The sequence below is a fragment of the Thermobia domestica genome, chromosome 8 (genome assembly GCF_964235325.1).
Source record: "Thermobia domestica chromosome 8, izTheDome1.hap1.1, whole genome shotgun sequence".
Classification (NCBI taxonomy): Eukaryota; Metazoa; Arthropoda; class Insecta; order Zygentoma; family Lepismatidae; genus Thermobia; species Thermobia domestica.
Window position 1 is genome coordinate 41666394 of NC_137461.1, and position 24122 is coordinate 41690515.

The 24122-nt window shown below is 35.5% G+C and overlaps 1 protein-coding gene across 1 annotated transcript in view; it reads right to left on the reverse strand.

Moving 5' to 3' along the window:
- Positions 1-11945: 11945 nt before the first annotated feature.
- Positions 11946-24122, reverse strand: part of LOC145692838 (odorant receptor coreceptor-like) — a 41159-nt gene continuing 28982 nt past the window's right edge. Inside the window, exons 4-5 of the mRNA XM_081768340.1 lie at positions 18617-18775; positions 11946-12453 (exon numbers count right to left, since the gene is read on the reverse strand). Of these exons, the coding sequence (XP_081624466.1) occupies positions 12403-12453; positions 18617-18775 (210 nt within the window). The 3' untranslated portion in view covers positions 11946-12402. The remainder of the gene's footprint in view (positions 12454-18616; positions 18776-24122) is intronic.

Genomic DNA, 24122 nt, shown 5'->3' on the forward strand with positions numbered 1-24122 from the left:
TTATGTCCGAAAATTTGGCTTCATGACCAAAAACTTGATAGTCGGTATTGTTTTCCTAGGAAATAATTGCTTTTCATGTTTTGCACGTGATTTGCTGTCTGACGAGGGTGTCTTAAGAAAAAAATGAAATGAAATCTATTAGTTTTACGTCCTACGGCTATGCCGGTTAGGATAAAGGAGACAGTGATTATGAGAAATGAATGAAATGGTGGAATGAAGAAAGTGGGATTAAACGGTAGAACCCCGAGAATGTCCACAAGTACGGTGTTTGTCCACCATAAACTCCACACGGCGCGAGCTGGGATCGAACCAGTGATCCCAAGCACCAGAGGTGAACACTCTACCACTGAGCCACCGCGCCCCCCAGGTGTCTTAAGATGGTTGCAGTGTCAAAGTGGTAATTTCTATTAATTGGTTTCTTATTATATCAATGAAATTTGTATAAGTTGCTCTTCAAGAGGAACAATTCAAATCTTACATATTAGCGGCCTAGTATAAAAGGAGGAAGAAACTTTCCTCCGAAACACTGCACTGTTAAAAAGTATTTCATAGTTTCGTTCGTGAAAGCAGCTCTTGACTTGTTCTACTAGTAGTCGAGATTTAAGGATTTAGTAGCGTCGAAAGGAAAATATTGATTTTGAAACTCGATTTTACTCTTTTGACAGTGTGGAACACGTAGGAAGAAAAATATATAGAGAATAAACAATCTTTTGAAACAAAGGTACGTAAATCTAACTTTAAATTTTGTTATTTGCAACTGAGAAAGCAGACTTTGATTCCAAAATAAAACCTATTTTGCAGTGTAAAATATTAGATATTAGTTGCCTTATAATCTTGATAACTACTATTACACAGTTTATAACATAAATGATTGTAAACATAGAACACATCTTTCAATTAAAAACAACGTTGTTGCAATTTATTCCTCTCTCTGTCCCTATATACACATGGTAGACAATTTATCGTGATCATCCGCTATAACGGGTTTAGACAGAAATTCACAAGTGTTGCCAACCAAATATAAATTTATATTTTTTCAAATGGCACTACGTCAGTTTATTACACATTTCTAACCATGTTAAATGTAAACTTAAAATACTACTTTTATTAATCAGTGTTACAAGTTAAAGATATTATGGTATCACAAACATCCGAAGTTTGGAAGCCTCTAACGCAGACACAGCACAACAGAGATGCACAGGATAATATAGTTCGAAAGAACTTTAGCGCTGAATATCATGGTCATGGTATGACGTTTTTCGAATGAATAGAAACGAAGTTACAGGGATTGAAAATTTGAATTTTTTGAAAGTCTTTATTTACAAAAATCTTAAGTAAATATTATATCTAGTTACATGTGTGGTTTGCAAGGAACGTTCAAATTATTTTACCGTTTACAACACTTCGATTTCTCTAACCGTACCGGAGATATAATAAACATTGATAAAATTGTCAACACTGTTGAAAATAGCGTAGCTAGCTAGTGCGAGCTAGCCTTCAGAACAACGTGCAAGGCTTGTAAAAAGAAGATTCTCAAGTCGTATGTACAACCGCTGAACTTAGAAACTTAAAGCTTGGTCAGTACATGGGATCTGAGACGTGATATATCACAGAGAATCGATTTTTGGAATTTCAAAGCGGAAGCGAAGAATACGTATGAAAATTATCTTATAAAAACGTGTACATTTTCGGGCTCTATTAAACCCGAGTCATCAAATTTGGTATTTCAACATCTCCTTTAAAATAAAAATAAGTTTTAGCTTTCTTTATATATTACCTCCCTATGAACTTTCGAAAATAAAACCATCCTTCATCGTCCCCAAAGTGAGTGTTTCTGTTAAGACATAAATCGGTATAACATCAATTTATAATGTAAAAATTTGATCTTATCCTTGAAGTAGCACAGAACCAATACAAGAGTATAAGCACCCCTATAAAATTTCTGATATAAAGACATCTTACCGACAATCAGTACGTCTGTTAAGAGATAACAGGGTATAATAACAATTCATAAAATCATATCTTGGCTAAAGTGAATGTGTCTGTTAAGAGATACTACAGAGTGGTACCAATTTATAATATAATATTTGTGTTTGTCTTTGAAGTAATCAATAGCCGACAGCGAGGTAATAATTTCCTAAGAAATTTTCACCCCCTACCAAATCTTCGGATTTAAAGCCATCTTGGCCAAAGTGACTGTGTGTGTTAAGAGATACTACAGAGTGGTATTAATTTGTAATATAACATTTGAGTTTGTCTTTGAAGTAATCAATAGCCGACAGGGAGGTAACAATTTCCTAGGAAATTTTTACCCCCCTACCAAATCTTCGCATTTAAAGCCATCTTGGCTAAAGTGACTGTGTCTGTTAAGAGATACTACGGAGTGGTATCAATTTATAATATAACATTTGAGTTTGTCTTTGAAGTAATCAATAGCCGACAGGGAGGAAATCATTTCCTAGGAAATTTTTACCCCCCTACCAAATCTTCGGATTTAAAGCCATCTTGGCTAAAGTGACTGTGTCTGTTAAGAGATACTACAGAGTGGTATCAATTTATAATATAACATTTGAGTTTGTCTTTGAAGTAATCAATAGCCGACAGGGAGGTAATAATTTCCTAGGAAATTTTTACCCCCCTACCAAATCTTCGGATTTGAAGCCATCTTGGCCAAAGTGACTGTGTCTGTTAAGAGATACTACAGAGTGGTATCAATTTATAATATAACATTTGAGTTTGTCTTTGAAGTAATCAATAGCTGACAGGGAGGTAATAATTTCCTAGGAAATTTTTACCCCCCTACCAAATCTTCGGATTTAAAGCCATCTTGGCCAAAGTAACTGTGTCTGTTAAGAGATACTACAGAGTGGTATCAATTTATAACATAACATTTGAGTTTGTCTTTGAAGTAATCAATAGCCGACAGGGAGGTAATAATTTCCTAGGAAATTTTTATCCCCTACCAAATCTTCGGATTTAAAGCCATCTTGGCTAAAGTGACTGTGTCTGTTAAGAGATACTACAGAGTGGTATCAATTTATAATGTAACATTTGAGTTTGTCTTTGAAGTAGTCAATAACCGACAGGGAGGTAATAATTTCCTAGGAAATTTTACCCCCCTACCAAATCTTCGCATGTAAAGCCATCTTGGCTAAAGTGACTGTGTCTGTTAAGAGATACTACAGAGTGGTATCAATTTATAAAATAACATTTGAGTTTGTCTTTGAAGTAATCAATAGCCGACAGGGAGGTAATAATTTCCTAGGAAATTTTTACCCCCCTACCAAATCTTCGGATTTAAAGCCATCTTGGCCAAAGTGACTCTGTCTGTTAAGAGATACTACTTAGTGGTATCAATTTATAATATAACATTTGAGTTTGTCTTTGAAGTAATCAATAGCCGACAGGGAGGTAATAATTTCCTAGGAAATTTTTACCCCCCTACCAAATCTTCGGATTTAAAGCCATCTTGGCTAAAGTGACTGTGTCTGTTAAGAGATACTACTTAGTGGTATCAATTTATAATATAACATTTGAGTTTGTCTTTGAAGTAATCAATAGCCGACAGGGAGGTAATAATTTCCTAGGAAATTTTTACCCCCCTACCAAATCTTCGGATTTAAAGCCATCTTGGCCAAAGTGACTGTGTCTGTTAAGAGATACTACAGAGTGGTATCAATTTATAATATAACATTTGAGTTTGTCTTTGAAGTAACCAATAGCCGACAGGGAGGTAATAATTTCCTAGGAAATTTTTACCCCCCTACCAAATCTTCGGATATAAAGCCATCTTGGCTAAAGTGACTGTGTCTGGTAAGAGATACTACAGAGTGGTATCAATTTATAATATAACATTTGAGTTTGTCTTTGAAGTAATCAATAGCCGACAGGGAGGTAATAATTTCCTAGGAAATTTTTACCCCCCTACCAAATCTTCGGATTTAAAGCCATCTTGGCCAAAGTGACTGTGTCTGTTAAGAGATACTACATAGTGGTATCAATTTATGATATAACATTTGAGTTTGTCTTTGAAGTAACCAATAGCCGACAGGGAGGTAATAATTTCCTAGGAAATTTTTACCCCCCTACCAAATCTTCGGATTTAAAGCCATCTTGGCCAAAGTAACTGTGTCTGTTAAGAGATACTACAGAGGGGTATCAATTTATAAAATAACATTTGAGTTTTTCTTTGAAGTAACCAATAACCGACAGGGAGGTAATGATTTCCTAGGAAATTTTTACCCCCTACCAAATCTTCGGATTTAAAGCCATCTTGACCAAAGTGAGTGCATACACTGAGAGATCACATTCAATTATATGAATTTTTAATGTGACTTTTGACTTTTCCTTTGAAGTTACCAGAAACCGACAAGGGGGTAAAGATTTCCAGGGGGTAAAATTTTCCAGGGGGTAAAACTTTCCAGGGGTAAAAAATCCCTGTGACACCGGGACTTTTTCCTCACATTGTATATTTCGGTTAATACAATTCAAAAATTCAGTTCCGCCGAAGAGTTATCATACGGCCTAACGGAAGGACATAACTCAACGTTACGCGTCAAGATGATAATACAGGGTGCAGTACCTGTATTGATTGATCCACCCTGTATATTGATTTAATTAACGAGCTCAGCCCCGAAGATCGCTCTACCTATAAACTACAGAAAATCGAATTCAAAAGTTTACTTTTGTTCAAGAGTTGCATGTGAACCACTAGATGGGTGTAAATCACTGTTATTCATTAAGATGCTAAGGAATTATCTCCATTAACAATTTCGGTCAAAATATCCACACTAGATATTTATAATTTAAAAAATGAAACATTTGCATCTGTTCAAGAGTTACCGTGTGGAGTAGCGAATTTACGTACTAACAATACAATATTAAAATTGCCAGTTGTATGTTTGTAATAAATAAATATGAGACAAATAGAATAAGAAACATTGAATTTACGTGTATTTCAATAGGTTAAATTACTATGAAAATGTTTCTATACGAAAAACAGTATTCAGTTCTCAAACCTTAAGATCTTACTTTATTGTGGATAATCAAATTTTCTCGAAAGCTGCTGTAGTAATCCTTCCCACGCAGGCACGTATCCACGGAGGTCTAGGGACCGGGCCATCCCTAAATTTTTGGTGACTCCGTAAAATTTTCACCGTAGGCTTGCAAAAGAAATATAATATGGTTGGATCGCACCCTCCCCCTAAATTTTTGGGCTGGTTACCGGCCTGATTCCACGTTTCAGCCCTGATTCCCTATGTATTTGATTTTTGAGTGTGTGTTGCCTCTCACTAGAGAGAGAAACTAGTGATGTCAACATACGTACACTCATGTCCAAAATTATTGTCGCATGTCTATAAATATGTTGTTGTAGGAATATAATTTGATAACGAATTCGCCAGGTATTTTTTATAATGTTAGTATAGAAATATGTATAATCGGCAAAGACATGTATGTGGCAAGTTTCATGTCAAAAGAGCAGTAAATAAGAACAATAAAACGAAAATTAAACTTTCTTGTGTATTTAGCAACATTTTGTTTTACTTATTATAATTTTCATATTTATAATTCTTTTCCTATTAAATTTACCACAAATATACATTTCCCAATTATACACATAGTATCACTATTAAAAGTACCCTGCAAAAACATTACGAACTTATATTCTTACAAGAAGACAGTTATAGATATGCGACAATCATTTTGGACATGAGTGTACATGCCGTAAATCGTTTGCTATTAATGAATACTGAGACTAGCACGGGTAGTAGATCCATTTTCGGTTTCAGTAGAGAGAGTAAAATATAGGTGAAATATATTCTTGGCACGCATAGCTGATTGCAGGAAAATGCTTCTCCCTATCTATTACTGTTTTTAGGTTAAAATGGAGTTACTCTGGCCCCGTATTTTTCAACTTTTTGGTGTTCAAAATGTAGATTTCAATAAGCAATGACCAATAGCACAACTTTTGATTTTTGGAACCAAACAATTCAAGGTCAAATTAGACGTATGGCAAGATAGTCCACCGAATTTACAAAATTGAAACAATGACTAAGTCATTCGTTTCTTCTACGTTTGTACCGTTCGTACCGAAAATATTTTCGTTAGTACCATTTTCCTTATAATGTTACTTGAGAGGTAAACTGGGCGGCTATCTTGGCGCCAAGATAGCCGCGCGTATCACAGCATAAAAAATTGAAATACACCATTCGAAAGTAAATCGTTTGTACCGTTTGTAACGAAAAAAGATTTTTGTACCCTGATATTTTTCAAGAAACAGGGGATGACATTTGGGCGGGCTATCTTGGCGCCAAGATAGCCCCCCGTATCGTAGCGCAAAAAATTGAAATACACCATTCGAAAGCAAATAGTTTCTAACGTTTGTACCGAAAAAAGTTTTGTTTGTACCCTGATAGATTTCGAGAAACAGGGATGACATATGGGGGGAAGGGCTATCTTGGCTCCAAAATAGCCCCTCCGTATCACAGCACAAAAAATTGAAATACATCATTCGAAAGCAAATCGTTTGTACAGTTTGGACCGGAAAAAGTTTTGTTTGTACCCTGATAGTTTTCGAGACATTTCGGGGGATATATATGCGCCAAGATACCCCCTACCAAATGTCATCCCCACTTTCTTGAATACTAGCAGGGTACAAACAAAATTTTTTCCCGTACAGATGATTTGCTTTCGAATGATGTATTTCATTTTTTGTGCTGTGTTACGGAGGTCATTTCCTCCTCGAAAACTATCAGGGTACAAACAAAAATTTTTCTGTACAAACGGTACAAACGATTTGCTTTCGAATGATGTATTTCATTTTTTTGTGCTGTGATACAGGGAGGCTATCTTAGCGCCAGGATAGCCCCCCCAAATGTCATTCGTTCTTTCTCGAAAACTATCAGGATACAAACAAAACTTTTTTCGGTACAAACGATTTGCTTTCGAATGGCGTATTTCAATTTTTTGCTGTGATAGGGGGGGGGGCATCTTGGCGCCAAGAAAGCCCCATCAGTTGACCTCTCTAGTAACAATATATGGAAAATGGTACAAACGAAAATATTTTTGGTACAAACGGTACAAACGTAGTACAAACGAGTGACCTAGTCATTGTTTCGGTTTTCTAAAGTCGGAGGCTATCTTGCCATACGTCCAATTAGAGGTCAAAAATAAAAAGTGGGACCATTTGGGCAATACGGACCAGCGACTGACTGGAACAAATGGATGTCATTGGAGTCGTAATCACACGGACATGAATAATTGATATACCATTCTCCCCAAAATTCAATTTTGATCCAGAAAATTAACGAAAATCCGGGATTTTGGACAATTCAGACCTGTGACCGACTGGAACGTAATGGCTATCATTCGATTCGTATCCACACATACATTGATAATTAATATGACATTTTCCCGAAAATTCTATTTTGACCCTAAAAATAGTGACCGGTGATAGTGAAAGTTTGGAAGTTGAATTTTCGTTTAATTTCCGGATCAAAATTGAATTTTCGGGAAACTGGCATATAAATTATTGGGAGTATGTGTAAATACAAATCGAATGGCATTCATTTTGTCCCAGTGAGTCGCTGGTCCGTGTTGCTCAAATGCTTCCACTTTTTATTTTTGACCCCTACTTTGACCTTGAAGCGTTCGGTTCCAGAAATCAAAAGTAGGGCCATTGGACACAGCTCATCGAAATTTACATTTTAAATCCAAAAGAGTTGAAACATACAGGGCCACGGTAACTTCTTTTTAACCCTTTTTATGGTCTAGATTAGTGGTTATCCAACTTTCCGATAGCGCGGACCCCTTGTTCATTTAGGAAGTGATCTGCGGACTCCCTGCAATGCTATCTGAAATTTCACACGGTATTAAAAAATACACTAATTGGAATTACCACTGACAAAAAAAAATAATGCAATAAGTTCTTTATTCTGAAGATACATGGTTGTTTCCTAGTGAATACTGGAAAATACAGTAACTTTCAAGTCTGAAAATCAATCTCTCTGTCTCCCCCTCTCTCTCTCTCTTTTTTTTTCTTAAAATAGCAAATTCACTTGATAAACAACGTTCTCAAATGTGGGGTCACTAATGTGAGGAATGATTTTTTTCCATAGTTCCATTGAAATCTGTAATAATTTTTGTCACGTTTACGCTTTAAGGTTTTAATACTGCAAAAAAAGCAGAAAAAGTCTGTTCACCTAAATGCCTATGTGGTAGAGAAAGGCAGCAAATGTTGCAATGCCTTTTTGGACAAATCTTCATACTCACAGTGCACACCCAAACCAATTTGAGTGAAGAGTTACTGGCAGTGGCAGATCTAGAAACATATTTTCGGGAGGGGTTTCTTATAGTTTTTTTCAGAAATCCCAGAATTGCGGGGAGGATTGATGTGTATAAGTTTAGGAATGACTAACACTTACCTCTTTTTTTAATTATTAAAACAACTGGAATTGCTGGTAGTTGTGGAGCTTTCCGCCACTTGAAGATGAAGACCCATAGAATTCCGTGGTTGTGCTTTTGAAAAAGTGTCCTAACATAGAATAAATTTCTTTTACTTGAAGTAGTTCTATATAACGATAGACCGGCTTCACAGGAGAAATTTAGTAAAGTAGGAAAACATTAAAATGTTGAAAGGAAGGTATAATTTCTAATTGCTTTGTTTTTAGTAACTGAAAAAAATACTTCTTGCATAACAGCTATGAGTTCCATTTTATCACACAACACATTTCAATTTTTAGACGTCGTGGACCATCTAGCTAGGTCCCACGGAACCCCAGGATTCCGCGGACTCCACTTTCAGAACTACTGCTCTAAATCAATCATCTTTAAAATCAGAATGTGTTTATTTTAACAAATTCCTGTTTGAATATAGCAATAAGATGTAAGAGAGCGATTCTCAAAAATAAAATACGTTTCACGCTATCTCCTATTATTTGTGGTCTATATACATCAATATTGAAACCGAAAGTTGTAACGGACAGATTTTTACTTCTATCACTTGCGTTTTTATTGGAGAGCTAAGGATAGACATGAAAGAGACACCAAATTCACTTCGGGAGACTAGGCCTACTTCTTGCTATCTACCGTTTTCTTTCTCAATATTGAATAACGTAATATCCGGAAATTGTTTATTTCTACCACTTCCGGTGGAGGAATCACTTGCATCAAAACACTGCAAAACACTAATCAGACTGTGGAATGCAAAATTAAAATGAAACTAAATAATGTTGTATCCAGCGAAAGTAGAGATTTAAATATTTTCTGGTTTCAAATATTTAGTATAATTTCAAATATAAATTGAGATAAATGTTAGTCTATGTGTTGGCCTAGGTTTGGCCAAACCTACCTACATTACTAAGGAGTTCAGTTTACAAGATAAACAAACCAAACTCCACGTTATGTGTGGTGTGACACTGCCACCTGCTTTTTTTTTAATGAAAACAACATAAATTAAGAAATATATACATGGAAAAGAGCCCAAAAGTGAAGAATCACCGTTTTACTTTGTTTTATTGTACACTACTAGCTTCGCTTAAGGTTTTACTTGTAAACGGATAGGAGACATGATACACTCAGATATAAGCAAAGTTTCATTATCTACATTGGTATATTATTATACTAACTAACTAACTACTAACTCTATGGCCTATGGAATCCGGAGGTTCAGTGCCGCGTTCATAAAAGCTCTCCACTGACTTCTGTCCTTAGCTAATTGGATCTAGTTTCTACTTTGTATTCCTATCTCTGCGAGATCCATCTCAATATTATCCTCCCATCTGCGCCTAGGTCTTCCTAATGGTCGTTTTCCTATGGGTCTACCAGTCAAGACTTTGAAAGCGTTTTTACTTTCTTCCATTCTAGCTACATGACCTGCCCACCTAAGCCTCCTAAACTTGACGATCCTAACAGTGTTGGGTAAACCGTATAAACTATGTAGTTACTCGTTATGAAGCTTCGGCCATTCCCCATTCTCGTTCCTCTTGGGTCCGAATATTCTTCTCAAGATCCTGTTCTCAAATACTTTCAGTCTATGTTCTTCCCTCAGAGTAAGCGACCATGTTTCGCAACCATACAGAACAACAGGCATGATTATCGTTTTATATATTTTAAGCTTCAAATTCCTCGACAGAATTCGCGACGACAAGAGATTTTGAACCGAATAGTAACACGAATTCCCTGCTTTTAGTCGACATTTAATTTCTTCGTGAATATGATTTTCGTCTGTTAATATTGATCCTAAATATTTGAAAGTATCCACTTTATCAAAAGTATTATTTAATATTTTAACGCCTCCACAATTTGCCGTATTACGGTCCGACGCACTTCCATGTATTTAGTTTTCTCTGCATTTACTTCTAAACCCATGTCCCTGCAAGCGTTTAATAATATCTCTGCATTTATTTCTACTGTTCTCCTATCATCCCCTATTAAATTTACATCATCAGCATATGCCATAACTTGGTGAGTGCCGTTCAACTCTAGGCCCTGGTTGCTATCTTTGATTTTCTTTATGGCGTATTCCAGCACAAAGTTAAATAATAATGGCGACAACGCATCTCCTTGTTTCAGGCCATTTTCGACGTGAAAGCTCGTGGACAAAAATTTTCCTACCCGGACTTTACTTTGGGATTCACTTAAACATATCTTAATTAATCTAATTAGCTTTCTCGGTATTCCAAGCTCTGTATTATTATACTATTTATTAATATACAGGGTTAATCAAAAAGCCTTGATATATATGAAAGGCGAATAAAACAAAAAAGGTATTGTAGATAGAACCTAGTTTATCAAAAAAATAAATAGTATTGGAAACAGTTTGTAATTACCTTGTTTCGATTTATTCTGTTTTTACTGACTCCGTAGGAAACTCAGCAGAAGTATGATGCTTCCTTGCAGAACGTTCCGGTGACTGCAGAATAGACTGTCTCATAGCCTCGATATTCCAACGGGGAAGTTCTATAGACTCAGTATAAGATAGCCCTGCGATCAGGAGCATTTTCATTACGTGCAATAACAAATCTAGAGGTAAACGCTCTTGACACTGCTGTTTTTGAAGATTATTTCAACTGCGTACGCGTGATGACCTGTTGGCCAAGGCATAACGAAGACTGAATAAAGCAAAAGAGCTGAGAAGAAGTTGTGACCCACAGTTCCCTCACCCCTTCACTGAAAGTGCTACAGTCAATCAAAAAGAGGATGAATTTATTGGGAGTTATTTATAGAATAATTGTATTTGCAATTGCTTCGTAATTTCACCACACAATAGAACAGAACAATTAGAAACTATTTCCAACACGATTCTATAGTTTTGAATAAACGAATGCCTATTTCCAATATTTTTTGTTTAAGCAACCTTTAAGACGTGGCAGGTTATATTGAGTCTCAAGAAGGGGCGTTTACCGGGACATTTAAAAGCAGTAGAAAGTGACCGATACTATTGTCGAATTCATAGTTTTCGCGGTTGCTAAGATCAATAGTGAGACTCCGATCGCATTACCTTTCAAATTCATCCATTCAGGTGCTCGTGGTGGGGGTACGGAGGTATGTAAAAATAATCCAAAATGACCGATATTTGTTCTCAAATCCATATATTTGGCGGTCACTGAGATGAATGGTGATATTCCCACAAGCGTTGACTTCCAAATACGGCTAGGGGCCAGAGTCGTTTTTTTTTTTAAAATTGCCAGCGGCCTCAGGGGGCGTTTACCGGGATATGTAAAAGTAATAGAAAATGATCGATATTCAATTGTTTACATAGATATCTTATCTGGCCGATGCGACGAATGGGTAATTCAGGTACTACTTTATAAATTATATTTAATGTAATATGTAAATCCCTAAAAGAAATAAAGATAAACTGTAAATGTAACACATTCAGATTATTTACTAAATATATTGATGTAACACATCCCATAAACATAACATATTAGTATGAATTAAACACTGCCTTCTATTTCAAAACACATGTTGATTAATATTAAAATAATAATATTTTAGGTGAACCTCATTTACAGGTTTACAAAAAATAGAACATTTGTTCAAAATCATGTAGGCTACATATTTTAGGGTTGCCTATGACATAAGAGTTATGGCTATGTCAAGTGGAAAATGTGTCGAAAAGATTGTCTTCTTTAGGGAAAATATACTTCTTTCTATTGGAAAAGTTACTATTTGTCAAGCAATTATGTCCCATCTTGTTTCATGGCAACCCCTACATATACTAGTTGAACTTTCTCATGATTCAGACACAAATAAACTTCTTTAAGGTATGTTCATTCAAAAATACGTTCATTCATATTATAAGGTACTGTTGTTAAGTTTACTATTACAATATTACAAGGTAAGGAAAGAAACGCGATACACTCCTTCGTATTGTAACAGACAAATATATTTTTGTTCTCATGTTAGCTGAAGTAGGACTAAGAAGTAGGTGAATATTGCTCCCAAAATCTGAAAAAGAAAAATAAATGTTTTATTTATATCTAATATGATTACTTGTATTACAACTTTAAGGTATGCTTCATTGAAAATACCTTTAAAGATGAAGAAAGAGATTTTTTTTGTTAAGAATTAGCATACTAATACAATTCCAGGACCAATGGACCACTTATGTCATTAAAGATTACGTCACATTAGAGTGTTGGGTAATTTTATATAATATGATGCGCTTTTGTGTTTATTATGCAAGAACATATACAAGCATTTGTTAAAGTAAGAAACTAAATGCTATTCATATGTGTCAGTCATCTTTGCGAGTCCAAGAACGCTACTACAAAACAGTTAATAATATCAAATAGAGAAAAAGAAAGAAAAGAAAAATAAAGAAAACGAAACAAAGAAAAGAAAAGAAAAAATCGTGCCTGCTATTATTACTTCTAATAGAGAGTTATGTCTACTGCCATGGAAAATATTTTGATATTTGAGTTGAGTTGAGTTGATTTTGAGTTTAACGTCCCTTTCAGCAGGGAGGCCATATACGTGGAATCCGAAGCACATGAGCTGGGAATCGAACTCATGTCTCTCACACCAAATCAAGTACTCTATCCGCTTAGAAACGAAAGAGTTCATTTTGATATTTGAATATATGTCCAATCAGGACATTTAGGAAACTAGTTTTCTATACATGGACCCTCACATCAAGGCCAAAAACGGTAATTGCCTCATGAAGTTTGGAATATATTTTGTTTCTTCGGAATACCTGTCAATATATATATAAATCTGTAAACATGATGGGTGTTTAAAAGTTTATTTTGTAATCGAAGATATATGAAGGACTATTGATTCTAGGTTTGATCCAACGAAAACTCAGAGCGAGTGACATTAGCACTCAACTACGTGATTTCATTGCTATTTGAATAACGACTTATAAGGTGGCAACTTTTGCCGGAATTCCTTTCGTAAGAATGATATTTAGTAACAGTATATGCGGTCCACTTTTTTTTTTTTTTTTTTTTTTTTTTTTTTTTTGCTTAACTTCTTGACTGAATAAAGCAACCACTTTCCGATTTATTCTTCGTACATTCTTTATGTTGTCTTTTATTTGACCCTACAATCACAACGTGCTTTCATTAGGTTATGTATCACAACGTGGGTCATATATGACCCGAATCTGGAGAGTAGTTGTATAAGATTAGGAAAGGTTAAAATATATTGGGTTAGGTTAGTTAAGGTTAAGTAAGGTAAGGTAAGGTAAGTGTAGGTGAAGTGAGGTTATGTTAGGTTAGATTAGGTTAGGTGTGGTGATGTTAGATGAGATGAAATTGGTGTGGTAAGTTTAGGTTTGTTAGGTTATATCATCTTATACATCTTATGTGTATAATCTTATTCATTTTATATTTGTGGATATAATTAGTTCCTTTATTAATTATACAATATAGCGTAGAATAGATAATAACGATGTTTTTCTTCAAGGTTCTATTAGTTTTTGGTGGAACCGTTTAGTGTACCACTTACTGCTATTCTTCCGATAAATCACTTTTCGTTGCAACAAGTCTGCAACACCATCATTATTAGCATCATCTTTAAATTCATCTTCTTGTTAATTCTATTTCTCATTATTCTCATTTTCGTTTACCAGTTCATCAACATCGGACAAATCCTCATCTGTTTCATCTACAATGCGAGCACTCAAAAGATCACAGAAATTACCGCATTAACACAACAATGCAATATGCACATTCAACAGCATGCTCTGTCCTGCAGAACGACGAGGGCGAAGAATGTATTTTATATGGACTGGGGTCGCCGGTGACTCCACGTTGTGATTGTAGGCTTAAAGAAACTTGTTGATTCCCCCAAACTTCAGCTTGTCTGCAAATCAACGTTCGTAAGTTTCCTTAAGCAAAATTTCCTCGATTGAAATAAACATTTTCCTTTTCTTATCAAATGATCCCTACTTTGTCGAGGAAGTAGTGAATATTCTTATTAAATGTTCCCTAGTCCAAATCCTACACAATAAATTATGTGATATGATTAATTTAGTTATATTAAAGGAAGTGCCAATCGCATTTGTTTTGTACATTTGCTATTACCTTATATTTTATTACCTTTTCTTAACTTATTTGTTCCAAAAAACAGCCAATGATGGGTGCAAATTCTATTAGCCCTACTTTGAGCAGACGCAATGCGGTGGTTCAATGGTAGAGAGTTCACCTCCGGTGCTTGGGGTCCCAGGTTCGCTCCCAGCTCGCGCCGTGTGGACTTTGTGGTGGACAAACACCGTGCTCGTGGATTTTCGCGCCGTTCTCCCGTTTCCTCAAACGTTTTTCATTCCACCATTCCATTCATTTCTCATCATCACCGTATCCTTTAGCCTAAGCGGCGTGGGACGTAAAACTCAGACTTCACTTCAACACACACACACACACTATTGCAAATATTTCTGAAGGACAAAGAAAGGTTTACGCATTTGGTTGAACAGTCAGTGCAAGAATGTCCCTGGTTTTTCACGTTTAATCGAAGAAAATCCCTTTTTCCCCTTTTGCAAAAATTACCTTCGAAGTTTCCATAGATTAGGGAAATTACCCTCAAACTACGACCACTGCTGCAAATTACCTGCAGGCTAGCAAATTCCCTTATCGTGAGGTACGAAGCAGTGAAACTACCAATAACCATTAGCCTGAGTGTGAACTATTAGGGATATGACTGACTGAATGACGCGTCTTGTTTTATGAAAAGTTTTTTGATTAACTAATTTTGAACTTTAACAGCATTTTTTTCTCTTTAAATCTTATAATGATACCCTAAATGTATAAAAAGAATGGGCTCAACTTAAACGTTATACCATCAAGTTACAAGTTTAAATTTTAAGAAAGTAATATTCTTGAGTATTTTATTATTTTAAATGCATTTGCATGTTCCAAAGGAAATTTTCATACCTACATTTAGTTGATCGCAGGAGGATACGGTGACTCAGTGGTAGAGCGGTTATCTCTGATACGCGGAGTACCTAGTTCGACACACGGCCAAGTAAGTTTGTAGAGGAAAACATCGTATTCGTGGGCTTTCTTAGAATATTCCCGTTTCTTCCCACATTCTTATTTTTACCAATTGTTCTAGATTTGTTATATACTTGCCTTAATCACCTCCACCCTTAGCCTAAAAGGGCATAATCATAGGACGTTCAACTCAAACGTAAGATTTCATTTCATAATTGATCGCACGTGAGTAAATGGTCCAGAAGCGGATTATTTTTTAAAAAAAAAGTTTGGTTGCGCTGTCATATTTTGATGATACTGAAGATGAATTTAGGCAGCACTAAAAATGTTTGCTAAGGAAAAAGTTTCTTTCGTATAGGATTTCTTCTTTAATACATAATATCGTTTCATATCACACTTTAAATTATTTGATTTATTAACTTTATGTACTCAACGTCCTTACGCAGAGTGACCTTATGACGGATGAGAAATATTATTTACATATTCAACCAACCTACTGTCTTCGAATGTGGCACGTTCGGTGGGTCCGTAGACAATCATGGAAGTTCGTCTGCAGCAGACCAGATCAACCACCAACTCAATATTTCACTTCCAACAGAGTTAGCTTGACAATTTCGGCCAGCCGTTATAATAATAAATTACAAAAGAAAAGGTACTGACCAGTATTCTGATAATTAGTAATTAGAACAAATAAACAGGTTGAGTCGATAACTTTGGGAAATTTTCGTCTGCTGAATTATTTCACCTCCAGAAAAAAAAAAAAAAGATTTTACTTTAAAACTTTGTGATTACCCTCAAATATGACAGATTACAGACTGAATATTAACGAAGTAAATGAGCAATATTATCTTCAATGTTTAACTTTTATGAAAATTCTGATATTTTTAGAAGTAATGTCCCTAAGCTAATAAAAGCAAATACTGTGGTATTCAATAGATATATGCTTTATAATATGTTTTACTGAACTCAACCAAAGACAAGTAGATAGAGATTCCTTGCGGTCACATGGTGAGCATATATCCTTTTGAGATGGAAGATCCGAGGGATTGCCAGTGGAAGTCCATGTCGTTTGAATCCCACTTTGAATTGTACGTTTATGTCGGATAAAGCCCCCGTGCTCAAAGAAAGGCAAAAGTCCAGTTCATCTCACTAAGTAATTTCCATATATAGATTGTAGTGTCAATTAATGCAATGAAATGAAAACGTCTGTGATCTACCGGGGCTAAATAACACAGTAATGACAATGATAAAAGAAATGATTGGACAAAGAAAATACGAAGAAACGGAATACATAGTGTTTGTCCAATACGAAGTGTACGTGCTGAGAAATTATATTAAACCAGGTAATCCAGCTACCATAGATGATCACTCTAACACTAAGCCTCCGCAGATTCCATGCATATTACAAAGTTAAATATGCTGGACATATTTCTATTTATTTATTTTAGTTTAAATAATTCGCTGTATAAATGCTGTTGCGGAAAGAGTATTAATTCTGTAACTGTTTTCATTATCCTTTATTGGTTTTAAGGTTATATTATAATTTAGTCATCCGTTTTTTGATCTTTGGAAATGCAATGAAATTACTAACATAGTTTGTTAACGTGTTTGTGCTTCTTTATCTGAAAAATAATCTACAGGGTGTTAAGTTTCATTTTTCTCCCTAAAATAAATTTGAACCTTTAATATAAAATACCTTTAGGAATGCCTGTTATTCTTAATTTCCTTGTTCAACACTTGGATACACAGTTAAGAAATTGGAATGAAATTGATAATCAATCTTATTATATATATATATATATATATATATATATATATATATATATATATATATATAATATGTATACAGTCCACGGAGAATTCCATTTACATAATTTCTCCACTACCCATTTACATAATTTTTGCTTTTATATTATTTACATACTTCCGGTTAGACGAAAGGGAGTTACTTAACTAGCATATAACACTGAAAAAATGAAATGAGAAATGAAATCTTTCAGTTTTACGTCCCACAATTCTGCGAGGTAAGCTAAAGGAGACGGTGATGATGACAATTGAATGCAACGGTGGGATGAATAAAGTGGAAGCAAACGGGAAATCCCCCAAGAAAACCCCCACACGGTGTTTATCTACCACAAAGTCCACTTGGCGCGAGCTGACATCGAACTAAGGACCCAAGTGAAAGCTCTACCACTGAGCTACCGTGCTCCTTACTATAACGTTGCGGTTTTCACGTTGAGCGTTTGGGAGAGGGCACGATGCTTTACCTGTAATCGGGGAGGCAGGGTGGCTAAGTTGTAGAGCCTTTATATCTGGTGCGTTCGGTCCCCGGCCAAGTATGTTTGTTGTTGGACAACATTGTGCTCTTTTGTTTTCTTGGCGTGCTCCCATTTCCTCCCACTTTCGGATTCCACCAATTCTTCCATCGTCATTCACTTGCTTTAACAAACATCTCCCATGGACTAAATGGCGTTAACGTTGGACGTTAAACTCAAAGATTTCATTTCCTAAAACATGTAATTAATGAAATCGCAATTGAACTTGAAAGAGGATGCTGATTGTTCAGAGCACAAAAGAATCATGTCCAGTTACCAAAATTATAAGAAAAAAGAACAGAGCTTGTTTAGTGCGCTAGAGTAAACGAAAAAAAAAAGACTTTTTTACATTAGATTATACATGTTATTTACAATATCAATAGAGGAATCCTTAACAGTTTTAAAAGGAAATTTACCTATCGATCTTAAAGATGAAATATGACACAATTTACCGAAAGCGGACTTGATTCTCTTTCATGCACTGCACTAGTCATATCAGACTTCACTTCAACTACAGAGTTAAAAGATTCATAAATACTTTTATTTATTTATTTATTTATTTATTTTTTACTACATTTTATACCCAGTAGCATTATTTGAAATTTTGATTGGGGGTGACACCAATATAAAATATTTCACTTTTTTTTTTTAAATGAGAATATAGTCATCCTATTGTATAATATGTATACGCATATCAAATTTGGAGCAGGTATAAGTGTACTCTTGCAGGTCTATTTTACATCTGTCTCCTGCAGTTGCCGTAAGTAGTTTAGCAGAGTTGTTGACATAAATACTGTTCAATTAAAGCTGTAAATAACTAACTGAATTACCACTAATTATTAAACAAATATCAATACTTACTGACGCATATAGTTCCAGAGAAAGTGAAAAGAATCCAGCCCCATTTAGTGACATGGGCGTTTGAGTTGTCAACATTATTACCTGGATGTAATAAGATACTTCCGAGGAAGAATGTTGATACCAAGGGGTGTCGTATAAGGTACTAGCGAATCCCAAGCTCTGTACAATATAAAATATATAAATGAGTTTCTATTTTTTTATGTTGGTACGAATGAAATGTCCGCTTTGTACTCTAGTGTGGGAAATCCATATAAGAAACATAATACATAGACGGATTAAGATACCTCCGTTGATCTTCATGAATTTCGTGAATGTTCGGCAACAGAATTTTGAGGCACAGTAACGCTCAATTTGCACCACATTAAGATGCACGCTTTAGCTAAACACGTTGACGAGGGATCCATATTATTTATCATTTTAAAGAAAGGATTAGAAGAGTTGGGCACAAAGTACTCCCGTTGGTAGTGTGGCGGCTAAACTCATAGGTGCCACATGAGTTGCCAAAGGCCAAGAAGAATCTCTTTCTGGACTTGTGCAGTTGTCTAACGAGGAAGGTCCATAAACCGTGAGAGTTGAATTTTGATGAAAATTTGTGACAAGACTCAGTTCGAGCTGCTAAGTAACGTAGTAATAGTCACTCGATGCGCAAATGCTTCGTTGAGCTGCTACACCGACGCCATCTTGAAATCCAGTAGGCAATGTACAAGAATACCCTTTTGGCACAAAAATGAAAAAGCTTTTGATAGATGTGACTTCAGAATTGAAAACCAAGGTAGAGCATCTATATGTGGGAGTCTTCCAGTGCATGATCGCCATTTTGAAAGGCGCCATATTGAATCGCCATCAAATATGATAAATGGCAAGGGGGTCATATGGGGTATCAAATAGCACTGAAATTTACTTCTGAATCCATTTCCGCAACCAAAGTTTACATATCTGTTTTTACTTCAGAATTAAGAGGTCTCTTACCCACAGGAAGAACTGTGCGAGTTAGACTTGTGTTATGAAAGATGGTCGTGCGAGCACTTGCAGGATTTTAAGTAATGTAGTAGTTAATGCAGTACAATAGCCACTATACCAATCCGGTCTTGAGACTAGTAAGAGAAATCGTTAATTAAATTAAAATGCCTGTAGTGAAAAATGGAATAGCAGCATCCTACAAGTTATACCTATATCAAGCCAAAAATCAACTGTATGAAACCAAAAATCTATTTTAGGCAATTTTTCATGGTCCATTATAGTGTGTTAAGTTTTTTCTCCAATCTTGAAACCTTACGCAAAGACCATCATTGTTATAGAATATTGCATTCTTTTCCAATACTCATACTCGACAATCTATAATGTACCGTGTTTATTACGAAGTTAAAATACTTTAATGTATTTATTGCCAGTTTGTCTAAATATAATCGATTTATCGCTGACGTATTGAACAATGAAGTGGATTTAAATTATCAGTTCACAGCCAATTCTTAGAAAACGATACACCTGGAAACACCTGATGTCTGTTCTGCTATTAGTGATAAGCGAATGCATACACACCTAATAAAAATAGATGGCAATAAATATTACACGATTCAATACCAAGTTGCTATCCATAAAACAAGCCTCTTTCTTGCTTTTTCCTACAATGTTAAATAATTAAATATTTGCATCTTTCCACCTTTAATGATGAAACACTTGCTTTTATTATAATAAGGGCAAGACTAGTTTTCATATCAAAACTGTGATAAATAACTAATTGTAGCAGGTGTTCACTTGATCGGTGTACAAGTTATATGGCAGAATGTTCATAAAGAAAATGCATTCCGTTTTGTATCATCAATTTTGTGCGCCAGTCCTAAAGGACATGCTTGCATATGCATGGTAGAAATGTCGGTACGTAACAAGAGCAATAGTTGATTCATTTACAAATGTTCTGAAGACTTGTAGAAAATAGTGTCTGTAGTCATGAAGATGGTGACGAAAGTGCATTTGTTAAGTGTTTGCACTGTTCCATGATGCTGTGTGCTAACCACTTCGTTTTGGATCTCCTTAATCACAACGGAAGAGCAAAAGGTTAGTAAGTTAATATTTGCTTATGTGCACCAGTTTATATTATATTCTAATAATTTTTGTATTATTTTTTCTATTAATTTTCTAATAACTTCAAGACATATTCTTGCAAAGTCATATGTACCGTTGCACCTAACTTATATCACAGCATTTAAATGCTATGCATAATCGCAACACACACATACTTATATATATAGCGCACTTTGAAATGGGTATAATTTGTTACAGTGCTGCTATTCCATTTTTCACTACAGGCATTTCAATTTAATTAACGATTTCTCTTACTAGTCTCAAGATCGGATTGGTATAGTGGCTATTGTACTGCATTAACTATTGCATTAGTTAAAATCCTGCAAGTGCTCGCACGACCATCTTTCATAACACAAGTCTAACTCGCACAGTTTTTATATATTTCTGTAGGTAAGAGAGCTCTTAACTCTGACGTGAAAACAGATATGTAAACTTTGGTTGCGGAAATGGATTCAGGAGTAAATTTCAGTGCTATTTGATACCCCACATGACCCCCTTGCCATTTATCATATTTGATGGCGATTCAATATGGCGCCTTTCAAAATGGCGATCATGCATTGGAAGTACTCCCACATATAGATGCTCTACCTTGGTTTTCAATACTGAAGTCAGATCTATCAAAAGCCTTTTCATTTTTGTGCCAAAAGGGTATTCTTGTACATTGCCTACTGGATTTCAAGATGGCGTCGGTGTAGCAGCTCAACGAAGCATTTGCGCATCGAGTGACTATTACTACGTTACTTAGCAATTTGAACTGAATCTTGTCACAAATTTTCATCAAAATTCAACTCTCACGGTTTATGGACCTTCCTCGTAAGTGCAGGAAATAACAAAATTTCCTGTATCGGATTGCCATTTTGGATGAAAATTATATATGCTACAACAGTCATAATCAGTAGTTGGATCTTGTTTTCCAAAACGACCAAGACGGTTTGCTGTTTTTGTACGGTGGTTTATGGTGAGTTTAATCAATCATCATCGCTCTAGCGTTCAACTCTATGAAATGTACCAGAACTTTTCCCTAAACATGTGCATTATTCTAAAGACATGATATTCTCATTCAATTTGGCAAATGTCGCTCAAAGGACGTTGCAGAATCTCCATGGTTTGCAATATGGAGCCCTTCCTCATCCATTGTACTCTCCGCACGTCTGTCCTACAGACTGCTACTCTTCTTGCACTTCGGGCATCTCTTGGGAGTGAAACCTCTTCCTGATAATCGGTCAATAGAACATGCAGTTGAGGACTTATTTCCATTACAGACTTGAGACTTCTTTCATCACGGATTCCAGTCGTTACGTAAGTTACAACAAGAGTGAAATTTTTGCTGATGGTGACCAGTGATTATTTAAGACTTCCCTGGGGTAGTTTCAATATATTGGGGGCGTTGCTAGAAAATGCTTGTTATCTACATTGATAGTACGATAGTTTTAATTTTTGTTTGGCCTTTGGATATGAGACACTTCGGAAGGACATTTCGTTCGTACCAACCAGATGTATACTAGAAATGCATAACGAATAAATAAAGGCTTAATTCATAAATCCTAATTCTAATTTTAGCCTAGTAGAATATACTACAATACTAAAATAATGAAAAAACGAAACTAGAATTCTTCCATGCAGAGACGAATCACACATATACTTTATTCTTTTATATGCAATTTCATTCCCATCTGAATATGGGCGTGCTGCAGAAGGTAATGCCCTCTGTTGGACCATGAGTATTTATTTATTTTTAGTTTCATTATTGGGAGATGGATGACAAGACCCATTCGTTCATCTTTTTTCTGTTTACAACACAAAATTACAAAATACGAAAATACACAACAGTACAAATGAAACAAGAAAAACGCTTTTTACAACAAGTAATGAAGCACTGAAATGATGAAAAGCCTTCTTGTCTCTACGGTAATACTCCAGAGCGCTGAAGTGTTGAAAAGTGTTGATGATTCTACGGTAATAGTTCAGAGACGAAATCCGTGAGGATGGTGAACTTTCTGAACAGATCTGAAGCGGCATAGGTGCGTAGAGTGTGTGCTATATTGGTTAGGTTTAAATCCTTCAGAAGTTGAATAAGTTCTTTAATTATTTGGATGATGTCTTCATAGGATGAATTATCATTACGGGACGTCTTCGGCGTTGAAGTTGTGATAGTGCATGATATTGTAGGTTGAGGTCTTGAAGTGGATGTAGCAGTGGTGTCTTGAAGGGGTGCTGAACGTGAGATTGTGCTTGCTGGCGTTGTTTTGTTTTTGCTTGTGGATTTTTTTTTTTTTTTTTGGTATTCGCGGACATCCGGAACAATTAGCAGGAAGACCGCCTTTACAGTCGACACATTTTCTGGTGTGTCTCCTGGTCTTCATTTTATATTGGTACGTCCAATGAGAGCCGGTGCACTGAACGCACCGAGGCAGAGCTTGGCAAATTGCTTGCGAATGCCCAAATCTTTGGCATTTGAAGCATTGCAAGTAGTTTCTTTTGTAGTTGTTCTATGCAAACTTTCATGTGTAGCAATAAATCCTCTTTGAAGATTCTGGTAGCTTGTAGTCTTCTTCAGTGTTATCAAGTATAGTTGCATGGAGACTTTCCTTTCCCACCTCAGGATTCTGGATTCGCATTTGTAAAACGGAGAATATTGAGTGCTGTTGTGATGTCTTCAATACTGGTATCAATTGGAAGGTGGCAATTAACTTTTTTGATGGTTTCAATTCTCTTCTTGATTTCGGTGGCATATTGTTGTTTGTTGTCGGATGAAAAGTTTTGCACGACTTTGCAATTTTCTAGAAGTTCTCACTTAACTTTTGTATATCCTTTCATGAATAGAAATGTCACGTCTTTGCTGCAATCTTTACTTATTAATTGTAATTTATAGCCCTCCTACTCAGCTATTTAAATTCATGAAAGGATACACAAAAGTTAAGTGTGAGCTTCAAGAAGATTACATGGTTGTGCAAAACTTTTGTTCCTACATCAAACAAGAATATGTATGTATATGTATATGTATGCATATACAAATTATATATGTATATCCAAGTTGTGATGAGGTCTGTGGTAGTATTCATATTGTCTATTTCCCAATTTCTGGGCTTGGAGTGAAAGATTTTCCTGTCATCCGTCTTTTGAAAGCACGTAATAGGTATTTGATATTGGTGTGTGCGCAGGCGTATGTGATAATTTCAGTTATGTTCTTGATTTCGGTGGCATATTATAGTTGATTGTAAGAATAAATGCTTTGGACAACTTGATAATCTTCTTTAAACTTCTTTCCTCTTTTTCGGCTTTCTTGCTATAAATGTCAGCTTAAAAATCATAATTTGTCAGATTTCAAAATTAAGATGTATTTAAAGGTAACCCTTACAGTACTCTAAGCGATTAATAAGGAGGATATCCAAAGGCAAAAAAAATAGCAATGAATATGTCTCAT